The 23,598-nt window shown below is 36.9% G+C and overlaps 1 protein-coding gene across 4 annotated transcripts in view; it reads left to right on the forward strand.

The window, feature by feature from the left end:
• The window catches only part of PCNX (pecanex homolog (Drosophila)), an 81,846-nt gene that overhangs the window by 48,256 nt on the left and 9,992 nt on the right, over positions 1 to 23,598 (forward strand). For all 4 annotated transcript variants that reach the window (XM_014941734.1, XM_014941736.1, XM_014941737.1 and 1 more), the window contains 19 exons: positions 2,171 to 2,281; positions 2,756 to 2,847; positions 4,181 to 4,290; positions 5,970 to 6,075; positions 8,320 to 8,412; positions 9,955 to 10,105; positions 10,545 to 10,686; positions 12,141 to 12,318; positions 12,714 to 12,822; positions 13,424 to 13,553; positions 14,646 to 14,704; positions 15,469 to 15,684; positions 16,111 to 16,364; positions 17,353 to 17,583; positions 18,956 to 19,056; positions 19,833 to 19,983; positions 20,184 to 20,414; positions 20,809 to 21,083; positions 22,468 to 22,709. In XM_014941734.1, coding sequence (XP_014797220.1) covers positions 2,171 to 2,281; positions 2,756 to 2,847; positions 4,181 to 4,290; positions 5,970 to 6,075; positions 8,320 to 8,412; positions 9,955 to 10,105; positions 10,545 to 10,686; positions 12,141 to 12,318; positions 12,714 to 12,822; positions 13,424 to 13,553; positions 14,646 to 14,704; positions 15,469 to 15,684; positions 16,111 to 16,364; positions 17,353 to 17,583; positions 18,956 to 19,056; positions 19,833 to 19,983; positions 20,184 to 20,414; positions 20,809 to 21,083; positions 22,468 to 22,709 — 2,982 coding nt within the window. The remainder of the gene's footprint in view (positions 1 to 2,170; positions 2,282 to 2,755; positions 2,848 to 4,180; positions 4,291 to 5,969; positions 6,076 to 8,319; positions 8,413 to 9,954; positions 10,106 to 10,544; positions 10,687 to 12,140; positions 12,319 to 12,713; positions 12,823 to 13,423; positions 13,554 to 14,645; positions 14,705 to 15,468; positions 15,685 to 16,110; positions 16,365 to 17,352; positions 17,584 to 18,955; positions 19,057 to 19,832; positions 19,984 to 20,183; positions 20,415 to 20,808; positions 21,084 to 22,467; positions 22,710 to 23,598) is intronic.

Below are 23,598 nucleotides of genomic sequence, written 5' to 3' on the forward strand. Positions count from 1 at the left end.
AACTAGCTTAATTTCCCCTGTTTATGCTCTGTCAGTTTCAGAAGTCTTTTCTTCCCTTTTTCTGTCACCTTGAGTCATTGCATAATGTATACCCATATTCCCGTAAGGTAATACATAAATGTATATGTAGGTGGTGTGTTGTATTGTGAAAGTGACCTACTTTTACAAAGTACTTAAGAGCCTTTTCCATTTTTAAAAAGACATGCTGGCATCTTCGTCAGGCCGTGTCCATTTTGGGATTAGCTTTTAAAACTTCTTAGTTCAAGAGTTCTGAATGCTCTTTCATCCTTATGTTTTACTGTTCTTCTTGGATATCTTGCACCAGCTTGTGTGTTCTGTATTTCTTAGTGGTTCCACCAGTAAAAAAAATCAGATTGCCAGAACAGCTCTCAGTTCTTACAAAAACAAACCAAAATAAAAACCTACCTGTGCCACCAACCCTTGCCTTTGGAGCAGCTCTAAATGTTGCTGCACCGCTGCTGCAAAAACCTTTATGAGTATCACAAAGCAAGCTGGCTGCTAGCAAACATACTCTGTTAGCACAAAGTCAAAATCTCAGCTGCCTTTTTTCCCATTCCCAAGCATAGCTACTAGAACAACACAGGTGCAGGGCAGGGCAAACTTTGTGTCTAGATAGCCTAACTGCTGGGTCCTTCCCAACAGACAAGTGAGGACTGGTATGAAGTTTTCATTTATTTGTTTTGTCCCACATACTGGACTTGATCAATTGGTCTAAATCTGCATTGCATCTATAACAGCTGGTTTTGGTTTTGACCTTCTGACCTAGGTGGTCCCCATTAGAGAGCAATTCTGTTATGGCCTTTAATAGCCGTCAGAAATGTTGGCTTTTTACTTTAAAAATTGTGTATTCCCAGATCTACTTTGTAATGTTGTTTTCAAGGCACCCAATATAGTTCAACTTCCAGGCCTTCGTGAAACAAATTTTGTGAGAGAACACTTTATTGTTTGCCTCCTATGTAGACTTCCTTGAGTAATAATTTAAGATTAAGGTTTGAATTGAGAATTCTGAAAAATATTTTCTTCGTGTCCCTATATTTCATAATTTGTATCATTAAAATTGCAGAATTTAATGTTTTTCTCAAGCTCTGGACCTACATGTTTTTAAATGACGTTGAGTTATTTAATTTTACCAAGGAGTAGGGGGGGGAAAAAAATCAGATTCTTGGTACCTGTCTCACTATAGTTATTTCTAATGTGATATTCTTTAGTATCCAACCATTCTGCAGATATAAAGTTAGAAACATAAAACTGAGACTTGTGATTCTTTGCAAGATACTTTAAAATAGGTTTCTTCTTTTGGTCACTGAAGCCACAAGTCAATAAGGTTATACAGAATCTTCCCTAAACGGTTAGATATTTGTTTGTAAGAGTTATTTTCATGGTTTGATCCTTCTGTCCCTCAGAATCTAGAACTTGTAATGTGTTGCTTCTTGTGACTTACATCTGAATTACCTAATAGTTGCATAAAATATTGTTGTTTCTGCATCTTTTATTCCTTAAGATGGAAAGGAAATGGTATGTGCGGATTGGGACACAGTGTTTTCTTTATTAAGTGGCATTCATTTATTTTTGCATTCTTAAGCCCTGTAATTTGCAGCGGTTTTAATGGTTTATACAGTGGCTAGTTTTCATTTTAAAAAGTCATTTAGGATCAGAACTTTTCAGAAGTGGTGTGGGAAAATGAGTAAAAATTGTCAGACGTTATTAGTGGCACAAAACTCAGAGATGGCTTGGCCTCTTTTTACGTGACTGTGGCTGGTGGTAGCTCAGTCCTGTAACTCCGGACAGGCAGTTGTGCTCATGTAAGACTCATTTAAGAGTGAAAACTTAAAAATCTTCTAATCTGTACACACTCCTGGCTGATCTTTGCTAATTAAAAATTGAAAGCCTGATTTGGCTGGTGTCCATTTCTAAAGCGATTAAAATGGAAGTACAAGAAATCTTCTGACTGGTCTATGTAACCTATGTATTGAGTCAGTTCTGAGTCTTTGAAGTAGATGTATTTTTCGTAGAAATAATAGAAGTACTGCTTCAGTGACGTTGAGTTAAACGGTGCATGAGAGACCCTAGAACTTAAACTGAATTGTACATTACCGTGCTATATTTTCATATTCACCACTTTTTCAACTATTTTTTTTTTCTTCCGTAGTGTTTACACTATGTTTCCCTATAGTATTCTTCATTGGTCTTCTGCCTCAGGTGAATACATTTGTGATGTATCTCTGTGAACAGCTGGATATTCATGTCTTTGGTGGCAATGGTGAGTGGTGGTTTTTTTCATGTCAGTGGCAAAACCAGTAGATTAGGAACAGCCATCAAATTAGTAGGCTAGCAAAAACATTTGTGATTGCACTATTATTATTCCTACCTTCAACATAAAAATACTAACTGTATTTTTTTAAAAAGGCTAAAGGTCTTCTGATGGATTATTGACAAATAGAATTACTGTCCTAGTAAATCTGTCAAAAAGCATACTTTCTTCCTTGACTGGATTCTGTTGCAGTTGTTAACTGTTCTCATGGTAATACTGCTGAATAAGTGAGGAGATAAAGCCACATAAAGCTCTTTAAAAAAATCATTTGTAGGGGAAAATATAAGTAGTTGCTGTGGGTTGGATTTTTTTTCTATTAGAGGGATATTGCAACTAGGGGGCTGATACCTTTTATTAAACATACTGAAGTATTTTGTATTCTAATCTAATTGCATAACCCCGCTGAATTTTTCTTTCTTTCAGCTACCACAAGCCTGCTTGCAGCACTTTACAGTTTTATCTGTAGTATTGTGGCAGTAGCCTTGTTGTATGGACTGTGCTATGGTGCCCTGAAGGTGAGCAAAATTTTAGACACAGGATAGATGTTTTGGGTTTTGTTTGCTGCTTCCTTGTATCTTAGATACTTAAATATGGAGAAAGTGAATTAGAAATATTAGTCTGATTTGGTAGGGTTTTATATTTGCTCAGCTGTGAATCAATAAAGGAGATGCAATGCAGGAACAAAGCAGATTTTTTGTTTTTAAAAGGTGTATGATCTGTGCTTGCACTAACAGGCTGTTTTTTTGACTGAAAACACATGATACTTAATCAGTGCCATTCTGTGTTGATTCTTTAAAAAAACAAATCACATTAAGAGGCTTGTTTCTAGGACAGTCTACATGTATTGTGTCTTCCATTCTGTGTTGATTCTTTAAAAAAAACAAATCACATTAAGTGGCTTGTTTCTAGGACAGTCTACATGTATTGGTTTGTTAGCCTCTCAAAATGGCTCATGTGAGTACTTTTTCCAGAACTGCAAACAGAAATCGTATTTTAAAATTAATCTTTACTTGAAAACAAACGAGGAAATAGTTTGTAGTGCAAAAGTGAAGATGAGTGCCTGTCTAAAAGGTAGAGTTAGCTGGCAAGGGGGAAAAATCCCCACCCTGAACCAACAGGTTTTTCCTTGCTTGAAATGTGATTCTGTTTGAAAACAGTCATGTTGGTTCTGTTTGCTGGTTTCAGGTGTGTGTCAACAATCAAATGCTCTTGGCTCACAATTAACTGTAGCATGTGCACCTTCCAACTCAGCGTTGACGGGCTTTTTTCCACTCTGTCCAAAGAGTAAAAGGTTGCTAGAGGAAATACTCCCATGATGCGATCACCCGCAGAACATCATTAGCTTTCTGTGGATTTGTACATTTGTCTTTAGTAAACACATCTGTTCAAGCTAAACAAGCTTTAGCAAAGGATCACTGTCATCTTTGCAGATCCAATACAGAACATGAAAACAAAAATAAAACCATAGGTTTAATCTGAATTCAGTAAATCAGAAAAAAATAAATCTGAGTAAAAACAGAGGTAACTTTCAAAATTAAGAAGTGACAAAATGCAGCTCTAGGAAGCTCAAGCTCAAGTAATGCAGGAAATTCTTCACAAGGGTTATGAAAACAGATTAATGATTAAGATGGTGTGGTCTTAAGGGATGTACACTATGGTAAAGTTTCCGATCTATAGTTAGACATAGCTAAATATTGAACAATGTTTTTTACTGAAAGTCCTGCTTCATTTTTGTGGCATTGTAGTTAATTTTTCTGATCTCTCACTGATATATGTAATTCTTGCATATCAGATAAGTGTTATATATACTTTGCCTCCCTTTTTGAAATATTTCATTTCTGTTTCCAGGATTCTTGGGATGGGCAGCATATTCCGGTTCTCTTCTCCATATTTTGTGGTTTGTTAGTGGCAATATCCTATCATCTCAGCAGACAAAGCAGTGACCCTTCTGTACTTTTGTAAGTGACTCAGTTTGTGTCCCTTCCCCAAGGAAGAAGCAAGGGAACATTGTTCATAATGTTAGATATTAATACTCTTTGAACTGTTAGTCACCAGCATTATCAAAAATAGTATTTGGTTCAATAGTTAGAGAGAAATTCTCAAATTTTGCGCTTAGTTCCATCTCTATCAATAATCTTTCATTGTGACTTGAGGCAAATCACTTATATGCCAAAATTTGATTTAACTGCCTGCTGATGTTCTCCAAAATGCCAGTCAGATGCCATCTTTCTGCTAGTGTGTTTGTGCTGAACAACCTGTACCTCTTCTGTATTTAAAGAGGTGCTCAAAGCATTAGTTTAAGCTGAAGCCCACATGTGGACTTTGAGTTCTTTCTCTCGCTTAATTCGTTATTGTGTTCTTATCTTGAATGTGCCCTCAAAGCATTTGTTCAAATGATTTCATCTCAGATGCAAGACAATAAGGATCTGTTGTTGTGATGAGCATTCCCGTCTGGTGTGGGGAAGCATGAATTCATGTTGCTATTCTGAGTTGGAGTATTGATCTGATGATGAGAGTATTTCTGATTCAGTTAATAATTATGTGTGTAAAACAAAATAGTTCCAGTAGGAAAAACACCTCCCACACAACAGCCAATAGAGGCTCAGTCACATACCTGGGTCAGGCAGAGCTTGAACTTGGATTTAAATTTAGCCCTAATGTTGGATGAATTTGGTAAGCAGTAGTCTGGGGTAGATAGTGAGGGGCCTCCTTTGTGAACAGGGCGATTAATGATTCGTAGGTGTTCACACAGAAGGAAATTCTTATCTTTGGGTTGACAACTAAACCTTGCCCCGTTACGTTTAGTTCAGATGACTTTACTCAGTTGGTATGAGGTCCTTGTCCCTAGATACCTCTTCTGTTCTTTCCAAGTACTGGATGCTTATGATTGACCGTTCACCTCTTAGGCCAGATGTGGCATGGTAAAGGATTGCAATTTGTAATGACCTTTGAAGATCTAGGGCTCATTCTATAGTGAGCTTCCTGTCCATAAAATGAAATAATACGTATTTCTGTACCACATAGGGTATTGTAAGAAAAAGCACATTAAGGGGTTGCGAGACACTTAGGTATGGCTAACAGTGCTGCATGTGATCTTCTAAAAGCTTAGGTGTAAGTTGTTTGGGCTGTAGTACCAACAAGATCTGCTAAGAATTTAGTAGTTTGGTCAGCATGGCTAATTTGTGAATTAATCAGGGTAGTATAGATATTTTTTTTGTTGCTTTTGAAGTTTGAATTAAGGGATTCTTCATTTTCTAATGGGTGTTCTCAGACAAACCGCTCTGCACCAAGTTACATTTCAGTTATTTATGAACTAAAGTTTAGTTTCAGGAGTACTAAGAACTCCACTTAAAATTCACTGTTTGTTCAGTTACTCCCTTTGGTACTGGAGAAACTGCTGCTTGAGCAACATCTGGTGACTCATCTTGAATAGTGGTCAGTGTGTGCAAGCAGAGAACTAACTGTTTCATAAAGTTGAGATCTCATCTTTGTAAATTTGTTCAGCCATGTGAAAGCACTGATATGCCAGGATTATTTTTTCTTGTAATCAAAATGAAACACAACATTTACTTGATTATTCTTCTAAAACCACATAGAACAATACATGCTTTTCAGTAGGTTCTTTTTTGTCTTTAAGCTCTTTAGTGCAATCAAAATTTTTTCCTAATTCTGAAGACAAAAACCCTGAGGATCCTCTGTCTGAAGTAAAAGATCCTTTACCTGAAAAGCTTAGAAATTCTGTGGTAAGTAGGCTTTTTAATTTATTTTTTTTTAAATTTGATCTTAACTTATGTTGGTTTGCATAGCATCAGTTTGGGTCTTAACTCACAACGCTTGTGCTTGTTAATTACCATTCTGTTCATCAGAATGGGTATCAGAGCGTTTCCTTTAAATCTGCAGATGAATTAAATATTATGTTTATATTTAAATTTAAGTTATTTAAAAGAAGGCATATGAGAGAATTGGAATTCCCTAGTATGAATTCGGTTAAGTGTCATTTTTTTCTAGCTTATATTGATAATAATAAATGATACTTGCTTTTGTGCAGAAATTAGTGGGAAAGAGTTAATGGTGGTAAAACTATATTAACTCAGTATTTCTAGTACTTGTGAGCAAGAGCTTTGTGCGTGCTGCTGCAGAAGCAGAAAATAAAAATGCTGGAAAGTGTTGTGGGGTTTCTTGTGGGTGGGTTGGTTTTTGGTTTTATTTCTGGTGGGTTTTTTTGGAAGAGCAGATGTAACCTGTTTCATTTACTTCAGCACATATTTTGAATTTTTTTGTATAAATTCACTCTAAATATTTATGAAAGTAGTAATATTTAACCATTATTCTTTTTCATAGAGTGGAGCAGTAAGTAAAAGACTTAAGAAGCTTTGTATGTTTAAGTTGTACAAAAGAAAGTCAAATGTTTAACCTTGTGTAGGGCTTGGCTGTAGGAGTGTAACAGTATAGATGTGTGTCTCCTAGTACAGCAGGCACAAGCGTGATAAGATGCAGTGTGTGGAAACTGCAAGTAAATATTTAGAGCAGAGAAACTGTAGGTTTTTTAATGTTTAACCGAAGAAAACGAATATAGGAGCTGCAAGCTCCTCTTCAGCCCTCAAACTGTGTTGTTAGTCACCAAGGGGGCAGGGGAGCTGAGGATTATGGTATATTCTTTCTTTCAGTGTTTTTAAAATCAGGTCTTGCTGATTTAAAACAAATAAAAAATAAAAATAGTTGTCTCCCAAGAAGTTAAGACCCTGCAGCAATAATTGCTGTGTGTAACTATCTGGCTAATCTCAGAGTAATTAATTCTTTAATGATTTTTTTGGGGCAGAAAATTTTAATACTGTATTTGCGGAGTGGGAACTTATCTAAACTTGAAAACTCCTTGAGTTGCAGAGGCCCTAAGTATGTATTGCCCCCTTGTGATTGGGTCTGGCATTATTCATTTTGTTATTTTTAGCTGGTTGATGTGTGAGCCGATGCAGGCAGGATGCAGGAACAACCACAAAACCATGGATTAAGGGCAAAGAACAAATTTAATCTCAATACCTCATGGATCGGGGAACCTCTGAAGCAGCACGTGGGCAGAGGCAGGCAAGCAGGGGAGGCAGGTGCTGTGTCCTTGTTAGCACAAGAGTCCTCATTCGCAAGGGTGTGAGAGACCAAGAGCTTCCCACTTGCTGTTTGGGACTGTATTTCAAGGATTCTGGCAGGCAGAGTTTTCTGCTGTGCTTTGATTTCTTCAACAGCAGGGCAAGAATCTCAGGTGTGTTTGATAAGGTGCCCCTGAGTCCATCCCAGGCCTGCATTCCCTAAGTGCAGATGTTCTACTTGTTGAGCACACAAAACTAAGCAACAATTAGTGTGATATGTGTTTTCCAGCACCCCACATGCGAGTCACTTGAGCGTATTTACAGTCCTCCTCGCCAATCTTCCATTACTTTCCCACAGTTATCAACAGCTTGTCTTCATTTTTTAGGGGTAACAGAAAATTCAAACTCTTTCCTCAGGGTCATTCCAAAGCTATCCTTTACTCTTCTGCAAAGAACGGGGAAAAAAGATTAAAAAGCCTTGTTGTTTTCACTTGGGCGTCAGCTCTGTCTAGGCAGCTCTCTTCCAGAGCTCTTAATTTCCCTGTAGTCTAAGCAATTCTTAGATTGTAAATGGGTAATTTGGTTAGCCCTTCCAGCTCTTTTATCAGTCCTATAAGGGGGTTCTTATACCCCCTCACAGTCCAGAATGAGAGAGATACTATATTGGGTACAATAATTTCTCCTGCTCCACTTTGGGTATGCGTTTTTGCAATCAACTCATTTCAACTAATTCTCTTAGCTGTAAGATTTATATTGTAAAATTTCTAACTTCAGTGGAAATAGATAACACTGGCATAATTTGAAAATCTTTAATCTATTATTATGTTACTGCTGATGAGCACTAAGAATTTGAGGAGGACAACCAAATCTGGTATTTTCTAAAATTATTTTGTTTTGACTCCCCAGAGTGAACGATTACAATCTGACCTGATTGTGTGTATAGTCATTGGTGTACTCTATTTTGCAATTCACGTCAGTACAGTATTTACAGTTTTACAGGTAAGGTGTTCCATCATGTCTGCCATTTGTCTTCTATGCACAAATACTGTAATGTGATATAGCATTTATTCTTATAGTACACTGAGTCTCCTGGCTAGTTTTAGATGATCTTTAAATATATAGCATGACAAGTACGTAACCCAAGATCTTCATGTTCTGATTTTATGTGCTCAAAAACTCTTCTTTCCCTGCTTTTTCCTAGTTTATTCTTACATTTTTGATTTTTATTTTATTCTCTGACACAAAATGCCCTTTCGCATCAGCTCTCTGTTTAAATACTGTCAGGATCATTTTGGAGTAAGAGGAAAAAAAAAAAACTTTCTAAAAAAAAAAATAAAATTTAAAGGTTTTAATTTTTAAACATTGAGGGTCCGAACCTTGACGTGGCAATTGCATGCCTGCGTGTTTGTAGACTATAGTATAGGAGAGTACCCCTTTACTGGAATGCTTATTTACAGGACTTCAAAGAGCCTTTGAGTTTCAAGTTTTTTACTTGTTGGTCTAGCTAGTATTACTCTTTGGATACTTTTAATGTGTATATATGACTCCTACCTGATGATGATGACAGGAGACCAGATCCTGTGCTTGAATTTGTTTAGGTAAAGGCATTTGTCTAAAGAGTTGCAGTTACTGAATTTCTTATTTTGGTGTTCTGTAGTGGAACCATTGATTAGCTTATGAACAGCCTTATGTCAGCTGAATGAAAGTTTCTAGCGTGTATTTTAAAAGGATTTTACCCTCCTGCTGCTGTCTACAGTTAAAGTGAGAGAAGAATTTTAAAAGCATATGCATTTAGGTGGTTTCAGGTTTTCATGTGAAGTGTCCTACTTAATTGAGTGTACTAGGGTTTTTTTCTACAGAAAATATTCTGTTGTATGGCTGGACGTCAGCACTCCTCACAAATGTTACTTTCTCCCATGTTTGAGAAACTTGGTGATATGCTCTTTGTATAGTTCTGTAGGCTTAGGCTTCACAGAATTTCTGAATCAAGAGCTTATAACGAGGTAATGCAATCCTAATTTGACATATCTAGAAATTTAGAGTAAACTTTAATGTGTAGAAAGCATTACCGTGAAATCCAGTCTTCGTGCCATATTAATTCAGTGTCTTTTTTACTTCTGTGAAAGAGTTTGGTCTTGGTGGGAGGCTTCTTATTCACCTTCTTAAGAGAACATAAGATTAGTGGTTTGGGTTTCCTAATGCTTATACCTCCTTTTATCCAGCAGATTAAAATGTAAATTGGGCTCAGCCTTTAGAGGATAATGGCTTTATCATTAATAAAATGGAAGTGCAAATGGGTCAGAAGCAATGGACAATGAGGGAAGATCGGTGTACTATTTTTAATTTAAAATACTTCTCAACTTCATGAAGTTTTGTTAGAAATAGGTGGTCTTAAAGTTGTTAGTACAGCTTCTCATGAAGAAGTGCATTCCTAAGTTACTATTAAAGGACTTGCTTAGATGCTGGAAAAGGTATTACATTATTTGTGTATGATTTTGTTTATAAAATACCAATCTTAATTTCTTCAATTCTTCTTTTTAGCCTATTTTAAGTTATGTTCTCTATGCATTGGTGGGTACGGTAGGCTTTGTGACCCATTATGTTCTGCCTCAACTCCGAAAGCAACTTCCTTGGCATTGCTTTTCTCACCCGCTGCTGAAAACCAAGGAATACTATCAGTTTGAAGTCCGAAGTAAGTAGCATTCATGACACCTTTTTTTAAACTTGCTGAAGTTGCTGACCAACTTGTGTAACCTATTGATACACTTAATCCCTTTTCTTTATTATTATTCTTATCACTGGAGTATTTAATGACATCTAACCTAGAAATTTCTTAGTTTCTCAGTTCCTCATGCTTGGATTCCATGACACGTTATGTATTTCCTAACTGATGATGAAAAAAATATTGTGTGCTAACAGTATCTCAGAGCAGTTCCATTAAAGCACAGTCTTCAAAATCTTAAGTTGTAAAGTTTGTGCTAATGATTTAACCCCACGTGGCAACTAGGACCATGGAACGGCTCACTTGCTCAGATTTGGCATCACAAATTACTTGGATCAACAATCTTTATTCTGTTAGCAGAGGTTGATTTGACAGTGCAATCTGATTTCTCTTTAATGTATCTTGGTAGATGCTGCACACGTTATGTGGTTTGAGAAACTTCACATTTGGCTCCTTTTCGTAGAGAAGAATGTTATCTATCCACTGATAGTCCTCAATGAGCTTAGTAGCAGCGCTAAGAATATTGCTAGTCCAAAGAAACTGGATACTGAGTAAGTAGAAAAGGTTATAAAATAATCTGAATGTGTCTACTGTGCTGCGAAATTAAATTGTGAGTTCTGCCCTCAATGGGAAGACAGTTAATGCTATTGCCTTAGAACTTAGGCAAGGAATAAATAAACTTTTTCTTTATTTGAAAGCTCTTACAGAACAAAGTCCCCTTGTTGACTTAAACTGAATGAAGTATTACAGCATTAAACTAGGAACCCACATGAAGATAAATTACTCAATTTACAGCATATACTGTACAGACTGCAGGTTGCAGAATTATCTAGCAGCCTGATAACAGAATTTCCTTGTTGATCTTCAGATTCTAAAATATGATTATCTGGACTGCAAGTTCAAGATAGTGACAATACGTTCTGGTATTTTGTCACATGTAAACTCAAGATTTGTGGTAATGTTCCCTGAGTTGGTGTGCCAGCTGGCAGCCCCTCTGCAGCTTTCTGCTCTCATCAAGAAATTCCCCAGGCCTTCCAGCCCCTAAGTATAATCTGTACCCAGATGGAATTGCACACTGCCTCTTAAATTGAGCCTTAGTTATAATTTATTGAGCAGTGTATCTGACTGTCTCAGCAAATGAGAGTTCAAAAATAGGCCCTGCATTTTTTTGCCTCCAAGAACAATGACCAGGTGGCTTTTTATGGATTTGAAATTCTGTTGCTTTAAAACAGAAGTGTTGTAGAGAAAACAAATCTTGAAACAAAATAGCACATATATTTGAGGAGTGGAGGGGGGGTGTGTGGTTACATTTTTAAGGTGTGGGTGGGTTGGATGGTTTGTTTTTTAAATTTAATAATCCCTGGATCTAGTAAGTTATTGCTTTGGGTTCATTATTATTGTCACTGCAAGACCTTTGGGAGAAATATTGCCACTACATTACTTTAAAGTTATTTTTATAACCCTTTGATCTGTCAGTTACTATCTGTGTAGAAAAGTATCACTGTAAGTTTATGATAAACTTGTGGTTCCCCCAATATAAACTAGAGCAGTATAGTCACACGGGAAATAATGATAATCCAGTGTTCATTAACATCCTCTTACTGACTATTCTAGAGCACTTCTTGCATTTTTGCATATCAGTATTCATAACCTCAATAAAGATCAGGCTTCTGTTCAGAGCACAAGGATATTTCATCTCAGTGGTGTTTTCTTTGTGGTTTTTTAGTGAGACTTAGAAATAGTGCTAATCCTTAAACATTGATTGGTTTGAGAATACTGATTGGAAGACTTGGACAGTAACCTTTAAAAAAACTTTAAAATCTGATCTTAACAACAGATAACAAACCAAACATACCCCCTACCTCCATCCAACTCCAAAAGCAAACCCAAATCTGAACCTTGATTTTGAAGAGGTTGGCATTGCGTGATAGCAACAACTTAGGTGGTCTTTAAACCCCTTTCAGACAGCAGATAAGTAACTGTTTTGTGTGAATTTCTTACACAGGTTGGGTGCTTTAATGATCACAATAGCTGGCTTGAAGTTACTGCGTTCATCATTCAGTAGCCCAACGTGCCAGTATGTCACTGTTATTTTCACAGTGCTCTTCTTTACTTTTGATTACAAAAGTTTTACTGAGACCATGCTGCTAGATCTCTTCTTCATGTCCATACTCTTCAGCAAGGTAACTTTAACTCTGTATTTCTAGGTGTTTCAGGTCATCCAAAAGGGAAAACAGGTAGTCCTAACTGATGGGTAACCCCCAGTCTTATTGGTACTGTAATCAATATGCTATAAGGCATATAGACACTACTTCTTCCCAAAGTGCTTACATTTGCTTGAGAAAGCACATGCAACTCTCTAAACATCTCATGAGTTTCTATTACTAAACCAACGAAGTGTGTATTATGTTACTTGCTTCATTCTTATATCCTTTTTGCAAGTCTGAAGGTTTCTGGTAGACCAGTTAGAACTCTAAGGTGACCAGTAAATTCCTTGGGATATTTGTGTACTGATAAGCATGTTGATTCTCAGCCAAATTACTAAATCTTTCTTCTATTTTTTTTTTTCCCCCTGTAGCTTTGGGAACTCTTTTATAAATTGAGATTTGTATATACCTACATTGCTCCCTGGCAGATCACATGGGGATCTGCCTTCCACGCTTTTGCCCAGCCCTTTGCTGTGCCACGTATCCTTTGAAAATGCAGGCTGTTTCCTGAAGTCGTGTATTTTTAATATCTGAATGTTGCATTGTAATAGATTATGTATTATGGACTAAATCTACTGAATGAACAGGTTTGTCTAGTGAGTATTTATGAAAAACTGCACACTTTCTGCCTTGCTATAATGCTATGGATTATATGGTAGCAGATAGAGTAGAAATAGTACTCTGACATCAAAGATACATGGAGCAGGAGTTACTTCATTCTGTAAATGATACAGCTTTTCTTATGACAGCAATTTCCTCTTTCAAAAGTCACTAACTATGGTTTTAGTTCTTGAGTGTTTCTGTAGACTCGTTTGAATGGAGTGTTGAGTCAGTATTCTCTGTAGGGTTTTGAGAAAGAATGACCACAATGTTTAGTGCCAAGTTTTCACCTATTTCTGTTTTTAAAAACAAAAGAATCCCTTTATTGTTGGAGATGCTGTAAAGATACTTTGCTGCATATAAATCTTAAGAGGTGTTGTTTTGCTCTGATTTGGTGTTGCTGTCTATTTCAGGTGCTATCACGGAAGCTTGGAAAAAAAGTAGTAGTTGCTTTGCTTTCCTTAATTCTGTTACCCCACAGATTCTGCAATGTTGTTTGTCCAAGCAGCTGTGTCAGCTTTCTTCTCTACTCCACTGAATCCTTTTCTGGGAAGTGCAATATTCATCACTTCATACGCCAGGCCTGTCAAATTCTGGGAAAGAGATTACAAGTAGGTGAAATAAGATCTCTAAAGTTTGTGTCCTTTGTTTTTAATAATGTAGCTATGGCTAAATATGTTGGTTTGATATTTTTTGTTGTAGTTGTGGGGTTTTTTTCCTCCAAGTGCTGCTATTTTTTTTCCAGAGAAAACTAGTTTACAGCACTGAAATTTTCAATGAACTTTGTTTTTAAAATACTGTAACAGCTGTTTTTATACTGACAACATTTACTTTAGCTTAAGTAATTAGTACTTACAGGTATGTCATCCTAGCATTTTTTTAAACATAAAAATTATAGTACTATTAAGTGCAGTTTCAATCAAAGTGAATTTATGTACAAAACGGTTTTGAGGGGCAGTTCACAACTGTATTTGGCCTGCGTTCATTACTGCTCATTTCACAGCTAAAACTGGCTAATCTCAGTATAAAAATCTTTAAATCTTTTTTGGTCAAGCTGCGATGACTAGTAAAAGATTCTTTGTGTCACATTATACCTCCCTGTGTTTTATTTCTCTGAAGTTTACTGTTGTTAATGGTGCATCAGGCTGGTGCAATATTAGATAAACAGCATAGGACGAGATGAGCTGCTATTTATGGAGAATTTTCATTTCATTGTTTTACTGCTTTTTTTCCCTTCTAACACTAGAACTGCTTAAATACAATGTTCCAAATATTACACTAAAGAGTTAAGGTTGTAACTTCAGCCAATGAAATCATAACTTCTTGAAAATTGCCCTTAGCAGTAAAGTCTACTGGAATGTTAATTGTGATGATGTAATTGTTTTCAAATTTGTCACATCTAAAGCTTTATGATCTAAGAAAATCCAGGAAAATATATACGCTTACATCTAAAGGTAAAGGTTACTCATTGGCTACCTACTGTGGAGAAACTTCATTAGGTATTGGATCATAATGCTATTATAGGCAGAAAATACTTTTACATGAGAAGAGCAGCAAATTTATATATAAAATAATTTTAAAATAACTTTTTGAAACTCTTTCAGTGGGAATTTTTGAAACAATTTTTATTCTGTAAGAAAATCTTAGGCAAGAAACTAGTAATAGTAATAAATTTTGCTAAGTATGCTTTATTTCATTTTCAGCACAAAGCGTGTGGATCATTCAAATACAAGGCTGGCTTCTCAGCTTGATCGAAATCCGGGTAAGCTTTCCTAATCTGGGTTTTGGGTTTTTTTTGTGATGGCTTGGGTTTTCTTGGTGTGTTGGTTTTGGGTGGGGTTTTTTTTTTGAGGGGTGGGGTGAGTGTATGGTAGTGGGATTTTTTTTCAAATGTAAATGGCTTTTATAGCTCTTTTAAAATAAGAATCATGATCAGTTTGCTCTCTGATCTTCTCTAACCCTACTCAACCATTCTGTTCTGTCTACTGTTACTTTCTCTTCCATCATCTCTCTTGCTTTATTCTTCAGATTCTCCAATAGGTTTTTCTTGTTTCGCTCTTACCTTTATGTGTCCGCTTTACTACTTTATAATCAAAGTATGTGTCAAGCTGCCTTGCTTTTTATTCTTAAGTAATTTAAAGAAGCCAAACATTATTTGAGGGTGTATCTGTCATGGTGATGAGAATAGTGGAACAGTCATTACTGGGATTCTTCTGTGCTCATCTGCTTTTGCACTTTATGTGGAATAGATTGATGGGAGATGCATGAGTGGAACTGAAGCAATTAATTTGGAAGATGGAGAACTGACTAAGAAAGGAAAAAATTTGGTCAAAAATACTGAATGTTGCTTATCATTCCTTTTAAGTAGTTACCCCTTAAAAAGGGGGGTGTGGGGGTGGAGAATAACCTTGAAACAATCTTGCTGTTAAGAAAACTGTAGAATTTAATGTGAAAGTGATAATTGCCATTCAAGCTTGATGTTACTCTGCAAATTCAGATAATGACCTAAATCCAATCTTCCTGCAGGTTCAGATGATAACAACCTGAATTCAATCTTCTATGAACATTTAACCCGTTCCCTTCAGCACAGCCTTTGTGGAGACTTGTTGTTGGGTCGCTGGGGAAACTATAGTACTGGGGACTGCTTCATCCTAGCCTCTGACTACCTCAATGCACTCGTACACCTTATAGAGATAGGAAATGGCTTGGTCACCTTCCAGCTGAGGGGGCTTGAATTCAGAGGTGAGCATATTACATTTCCTTAACAGTATATACTAAAAAGTGGACTTCTGCTTTGGAAACTTAATTATTTTCAATTCGATCCTGTAAATTAATTGCTTGGAAAGTGGGCTGCAGGGCCTCTTTACGCCCCGTCACTTGTGAGCAAGACTAGCTTGCTGTCACAGAGCTGATGCTAAGTGTCTCTTTCCATTTTAGTGCAGTAAGGTTACCATAATTGATCCTTAGAGACACCTAACTAAAATGTGATCCTAGAGTGATAAATTAAGCTAAACAAATCTTTTGTGTTCCTTGGCAGATAGTTCTCTTGGTGTTACAGAAACGTAGTTTAAGATGGGTTGGATTCTAAACACTTTTAAACACAAGTCAATGTTAAAGCAATCATATAAAGTGTTCAAGTCTTTCTTCTTTTCTGTTTTTTCTCCTAAGGAACTTATTGCCAGCAACGAGAAGTGGAGGCCATCACTGAAGGTGTAGAGGAAGACGAAGGTTTTTGTTGCTGTGAACCAGGCCACCTTCCTCACATGCTTTCCTTTAATGCTGCCTTTGGGCAGCGTTGGCTGGCTTGGGAAGTGCTTGTGACAAAGTATGTCCTGGAGGGCTATAGTATCACTGACAACAGTGCAGCTTCCATGCTTCAAGTCTTTGATCTCCGGAAAATTCTCACCACTTACTATGTGAAGGTATGATTCTGATCAGTACAGCCCTTGGTGGGGAGGGATTGCATATTGCCTAATGTCTCACATTTTCATATGAGGATCATAGAACATGATACAAATTATAGATGTATGAACACCTTCAGCAAAGGAGAACAGTTTGCTGTACTGATGATTACTTGTTACCCTGCATGAGCAGGACAATGACCCTGTAGTCTAGAACAGAGAGAGGGTGCTTCCTAGCTGTAGCAGAAACTTGAAAGCTGTTACCCAAATGTGATAGCTGTGTTATAAATGAAAAGTTAAATATATAATGTGTTTCTCTTGGAGAAAGCCAAGCTGCTTTGGTCTTTAAATGCTGTCCAACGCCCCTTGGGTGTTTTGGGGATTTCTTTGCTTTTGGAGGGGGAAAAAAAAAAAACCATATTCTGCACTTGTAAGAGGACTCTAGGCCTTAGATCCCTTCAGACAGTAAGTTTACTAATTAAAATCTTTCATAAGCTACCTCTTCCAGAGAGATGAAGATTTTCAGGTTGAAATATTTCCAAGATACTTATACACACACACACACAAGTTGTTGTGTGTTACCCCCCAAAAAGCCCCCAAACGATAAAAACCCCAAGGTTGTTAAACTGTCTTGTCTTTTATTTAGCATTTGAATTCTTTAGAAATTCAATATCTAAGCCCTCATGTTAAATAGATAAAAATTCCTGGGTATTTATTTGTTTTTTTCTGCAAAATTACAGTGGAAGTCCTGTCCCATCCTTTTTCCTTTTCCTTATTCCTTCAGTGCCTGCTTCAGAAATCTTGGCAGTCTTTGAGAAATATTCCTGTATACAAACCTGTATTGTGCTTTCTGTGTGACTTTGTTGCATCTCCGAGCTAAATAAACGCTGTTGTGTATCACTTCTGTTCATTACCAGGAAAATAATGCATATTAGTTGAAACAATTGAGATAGCTGATTAATTTTTTTATTGCAATACTGACTCAGATTTTTATCTACTGCTGTTTCAGGGAATCATCTATTATGTCACAACATCCCCCAAGCTGGAGGAATGGTTGGCTAATGAGACAATGCAGGAAGGACTGCGGTTGTGCACAGACCGCAATTACGTTGATGTAGACCCAACATTTAACCCAAATATTGATGAGGATTATGACCACCGTCTAGCAGGGATCTCAAGAGAGAGTTTCTGCATGATATATTTGAACTGGATAGAGTACTGCTGCTCTCGAAGAGAAAAGGTAAGTATGAACATGTGAGGAAAGCTGTTCACTATTCAAGCATGGTCTCATTTTTTTTCCCTGTTGCTTTGATTTACAGGCTGATTTAATATTGGCATTTAAAATAAAGATTTATAATTAGAACTATTAATTTATACTTTATTGGTTTTGATCCTATGCTCTTGAGATGTGAATTTAAATTCTGTAAGTAGTGTATTATTTAACCTGTTCATTAATTAATTCTCATTTACCAGCTCAAATGAATCAGTTTGAATCTTGGGCATTTATCTATGTACAAAAAGGTGTGTTATGTATATATCATAGAATTGATGTTTTGTGCTTAGATGTCAGTGTTTACAAATTAATCGTAACTTAAACAAAACCACACAAAACGAAACTCCCCCAAAAAACCAAATACCTCTTAGCAGCTTATAAGACTGATTACTACTTAGTGGTCATGGTATACCGCTCCTTCGGACCACTGGAGTTGTTGGCTTGTGAAAAGGATCATACCATATTCAACCCTTTCCCTCACTCCAAGTCCTTCCACGTTTTAAATAGAAACATTAGTATGTTTGAAGAGGAATGCCTTGACTTCTTACTGTTTACAAAAAAACCTGGATGTAATATAGCCAAAGTAGTGTTCTCTTTGAAAATAAACATAAACTGATTGAGATTAGGGGACAGGAATTTAACTGGAATTTATGTGTTTAATGAAGGATCTGGGACTTCAGGGTCCAATTTTACTTTGGAGGTAAAAGATTAATTAGAAGCCCATTTTAATGGGTGCAAGATTTAAAACGTTTTGCAGTCAAATGACAATATATAACTGAAGAAAATTGTTTCCCTCCAAGTCACAATCTTGTGAAATATTTTATGTAGATTCTGAAAATTAGGTTTAGTCACTTAAATGAATGATACTATTATCTAGGGTATTATATATCCTATACAGCTGCTACTGGCTTTGAGGGGAGGGCAAGTTCCCCCCAAGTAAATCTGTAGTCCAGGGAAGTTTTCAGTTCACTAAGAATTACATACTCATAACCAGTAAGTGAGAATCTGCTTTATTCACTAAAAAATATTTTTGTCTTAAGCCCATAGTTTTGCTAATCAGCAGTTTGTATCCAAGATACCCAGTATCCATGAAGAATGTTGCATGCATCTCTTCAGCTTACAAATTGTCTTATTTCAAAGATAATATGTGTGTATCTGCCTTTACAATTATCTTTTAATAAACAATTCCTATTGAAAGTCTGAGCAAAAGTAACTGGTGTGGTGGATACACACATACACACAAGTTTGTGTACCAATTTGTGTGTTTGGGTCTTTATACTCTGTGGTGATTTCTTTACTCCGTTCACCTGAATATTCTTTTTTCTTTTGTTATTACAAGCCACTGGATTCAAGTAAAGACTCACCCCTGGTGACATTGTGTTATGGACTCTGTGTTCTGGGGCGGAGAGCATTGGGAACAGCTTCACATCATATGTCTAGGTAATAAAATACTGTTGTGTGCTTCACTTCCTCAAAATCCCTCTGGGTTCCTGGGTTAGGTACTAGATGAGTACCTCTTCATACAAGAAATAGATATTTAATGTCACTTATCCTTGAAGTGGAGAGATATGCTATATAAGCTGTCTTCGTTATAACAGCCAGTGAAATGTAACCAAAGGACGGCAAATCAAGGAGGACTTGAATTGTAGCATTTTTTTTTTTATCAAATTAATGCAAGGTGAGAATTCTGGTGTGGATAAGGACCAGTTATAAGTGATAAACAAAACAAGAACTGGCTGAGTTCTAAAATTAAGCTCCATTTCCTGCTCCAACTATGTGGCCTATATGGAAATAGGGGGAAGAAGAAGACAGCCTCTTAAAATGAAGAACATGCATCTTGATGGAAATTAGATATGGCCATTATAAGCTTCACAGGCTATTGCCCCCCACTGGCTCTGGGGCAAGCAATTGTTTCATACAAGTCAGGCATTCCTCACAGTGTTCCTGTTTACTTTAGGCTATGTAAATAGTTACATATGTGTTTTATTCATTACCTTTTCAGTGCATGTGGACATTCAGTGTCCAAGCTTTGCTTACACACACATCCCTACTCATATGTTCTCTTCTCCCTGTCTTACCCTGTAAGTTATCTTTATAGAGAAGAATTGTACAGCTCGGTATTTTTTTCTCTTGTCAGTGACAATAACTGTGGATATGTTTGTATTTCTGTTAATATTTGGGCTGTTTTCTTAATATATCTTTTTTCCCCTCAACAGTAACTTGGAATCCTTCCTATATGGCCTGCATGCCCTATTTAAGGGTGACTTCCGTATATCTTCAATTAGAGATGAATGGATCTTTGCTGACATGGAATTGCTGAGGAAAGTAGTGGTTCCTGGAATACGGATGTCACTTAAGCTACATCAGGTGAGAGAACAGAACTAATCTGTTGGAAAAGAGTTTGTCTTTAACAATGATCTTTAGAAGGTATCTGATATTTTTGATGTCTAACTTTGTGTAATGTGCTGAGTCTTTCAAGAGCTTGAGGTGTGAAATGTTTGGGTTTCATATGGAGTTACATCTGAAGTGTTATTCATATCTTACTGAATGTGTGTTCTTGGAAACAGGATCACTTCACTTCTCCAGATGAGTATGATGATCCTTCTGTCCTTTATGAAGCCATAACAACCCATGAAGAAAATCTAGTTATAGCACACGAAGGGGACCCTGCGTGGCGGAGCGCAGTTCTTTCCAATTCTCCCTCCCTCCTTGCTCTGCGCCACGTGATGGATGATGGCACCAATGAATATAAAATCATTATGCTGAATAAGCGGTATCTCAGTTTCAGGGTCATTAAGGTAAGCTATGTTCACATTCCACAACATGACAGTATGTTGTGGTATATTTTGGTAACTATACCAAATTGCTACTTCAACTCAAATCATTACTTTTTTTTTGTTACTGATCTGTCATTGCTAGGGCTGCTTCTCCCATAGAGCAAGTATTTGATCATAAAATCAGTTCCTGGCTTAAAACATCTTACTTCTCATCCCATTCTTACATTTGTTTTATTCTCACTGTTGCAACCTGTGTCCATAAGCTCAGCCTTTCAGACAAGTGAACAGGAGTGTTTGCAGTTCTGCGGTGCAATGTCACATACGCTTGCAATGAAGGCCTAGGTACAGCAAAGCACCCATCACACTCTCTCACTGTCTCACTTGCTGACACAGCCTTTCTGCCTGGCTTTTGCAGGTGAACAAGGAGTGTGTGCGTGGCCTGTGGGCAGGACAACAGCAGGAGCTTGTCTTCCTGCGTAATCGTAATCCAGAAAGAGGAAGTATCCAAAATGCAAAACAAGCTCTGAGGAACATGATCAACTCCTCTTGTGACCAGCCGATTGGATACCCAATCTACGTCTCACCTTTGACTACTTCCTATTCAGACAGTCACGAGCAGCTTAAGGAGATTCTCGGGGGAGCTATCAGCTTAGGAAACATCAGAAACTTCATAGTTTCTACGTGGCACAGGTGAGCTGAGGAAATGAGTTCTCATTAGTATGTGTTCATGCTCTCATATTCCATTAACTAGCCTCATACATGCCCAGCACAGCATAATTTATCATACTCAGTCATATAAAAATAAATAAGCTGTGACTTCTATTTCAGGCACATCTGTAGCATATGGCAACTGCTTTGGTACAGGATTAATCTTCAAGTCATATGTAATACGCCACAAACTATGTAAATGAGAGCTCAGAAAAAACAGGACAGTCTAGATTCAAGAACTACAACTTCAGTTCTTGTGTCAGGTTTGATGCACGGTCAGACACAATGCAACTTCTGTATTTTTTTCAGTACCATCACTTTGCAGTCTGTAATACCATCTTTACAGAAGCAGGACTATTTGGTAGGGTTCCTGAATGGCAAATATTTAGCATGCAAGTGCCAATATTTATGTTGCTAGGGTATGCTAATATGTAGTAACACAAGCTTTAGCTTGTATTTAGGATCCTTGTTTAGGATTTCATGAGTGCTTATAAATACCTGCGTGTCAGAGCCAGAACAAGTAACTGGAGTGATAATAATATAATCCCCCTTCCATATGACCCCTCAGTAACCCAGTACAGACTCTCACTGTGCTGTGTTTTATAGGCCATGAGAGCTTTTTCTATCTTTCTGGCCCACTATGACTGTGACTCCAAAAGCCACAGTGGCAGCTGTGTGTAGCATTCAGAAATGTGCATCCCAGTTCTTTAAGTTTATTAATGCAAACAGTGTGGTGAAAAGCCTCTGTGGTTATATACACTGGGAAATGTTAGGTGACGTACTGTCTGAATGTTCCAAATTTACATGAGAACTTGTCATTCAAATAATTGCAATATGTGGTTCAAACAACTGTGAGTACATTATTGAAGGTAGTAAGAAACCAAATACATTAAAAAGAAAAAAAAAAACACCCCACCACAATAAACAAAAAACAAGCAAACATTCTTTTCCTGCTTATCTGAATAGACAAAGATTTTTGCAGTGTAAGAATACACATATGACTGGTGTGTTAAGGAGCATAAATTTTACTAAACCAGGATGTTCTAGCAGCATTTGATATTTAGGATTTTAGCATCTATTGCACTTCAGAGGTGGCTTGATTTTTCAAAAGGTATTTAATATAAGCCATTTGGCTTATCATAAATAACTGTTACTTGAATAGCTGATAAGAAAATTGCAATCTCTTAGAAAGCAGCTTTTATACTTGCAAAGCATATTCTGCAAAAAAAAAAGTCAAGGTTGATCTGATTTTAGGGAATGCTGTGGATTGTGTTGAATCAAGTTTTTTGCTTGTCGTCATAAGGCATTTATCAGAATCCTGATGATTAGGAGGCCTGACTTAATGTGTCAATTGCATTGTTTCCAGACTAAGGAAAGGCTGTGGAGCTGGCTGCAATAGTGGTGGAAACATTGAAGATTCAGATGCTGGAGGTGGAGCTTCTTGCACAAGTAACAATGCAACTATCAATGAGTCGCAGAGCAGCATGTCGCAAGGAGGAGGGAATCCAACTACAGGGCAGGGACCTGGAGCAGTACAGCACCCTCCTGTTGCAGCTCATTCCACAACTCTTCCTGCAGCTCATCCACCAACTCATCCCTCCACTCTGGGTAAAGTTAAAATAAAGCAATGATTTTATACAAGTACAATCCTGTACCTGGAGCTGGTCTTTCAGCTTTCTGGGTCAGGCTTAAGTTAAAATTAAAAAAACAAGCAAAAGTGACTTGTAGTGTTAACACCTGCTGGATTCATCTCAAACTATAGTGCTGTTTTATGCAATGCCAGGTTCCCAAACAGAGATTTGAGCAATAGGGGTATAGTTGTGCAGGCAAAATAGATTAAATAACTTCTTATAACACTACAGATTGGATCTTTTCACTTCTGTCGTATTGTCTGAAAATGCTAAACTTGTCTTTTTTTTTTTCCAATATCTTTATATTTCTTATTTATACAGTGGAATGGATTCTCTAGTATTTTACCTGACTCTTATCCAGAAGTCCATAGTGATCCTGTAGTTCGGGAGATGATAAACAGTAAAGCTGAGAAAAAGCTTTCCAAACACTGCCTTTAATCACAAAGTATATAAAAGTGTATGTAGTTGAATGAACCTTTTTTACTACACAACATAATTAGGTTTATCAGCTGTGGAGAGAAATCTACAAGTACTTAGTACAGGAAAAGCAATGACACTGATGCTCATAAACTGAAATTCCTGTTTTTCACTTAAAGTGTATCAAATTTTTCTGAACGTGTTTAAAAACAGTTTTTGCTCTAAGACTTTTTGACTCAATCTTTGAACATTCAGCCAAGCATATTAAGAAAGAATATTTAGTATTTTGAAACATGGACATCTCTCCCTGTCTTAATGCCTTAAGTATGGGAAACTTAAGTGTTAATATTAAGAAACAAATTGTTAATGTGGGAAGAGCAGGGCTGAAGCATTTTTCAAGCTATTTGTCTTGTAGGGATTGTGAATTGAACAGGATATGAAATTCCAAG

The sequence above is a fragment of the Calidris pugnax genome, unplaced genomic scaffold (genome assembly GCF_001431845.1).
Source record: "Calidris pugnax isolate Ruff unplaced genomic scaffold, ASM143184v1 scaffold56, whole genome shotgun sequence".
In the NCBI taxonomy this organism is placed as follows: Eukaryota; Metazoa; Chordata; class Aves; order Charadriiformes; family Scolopacidae; genus Calidris; species Calidris pugnax.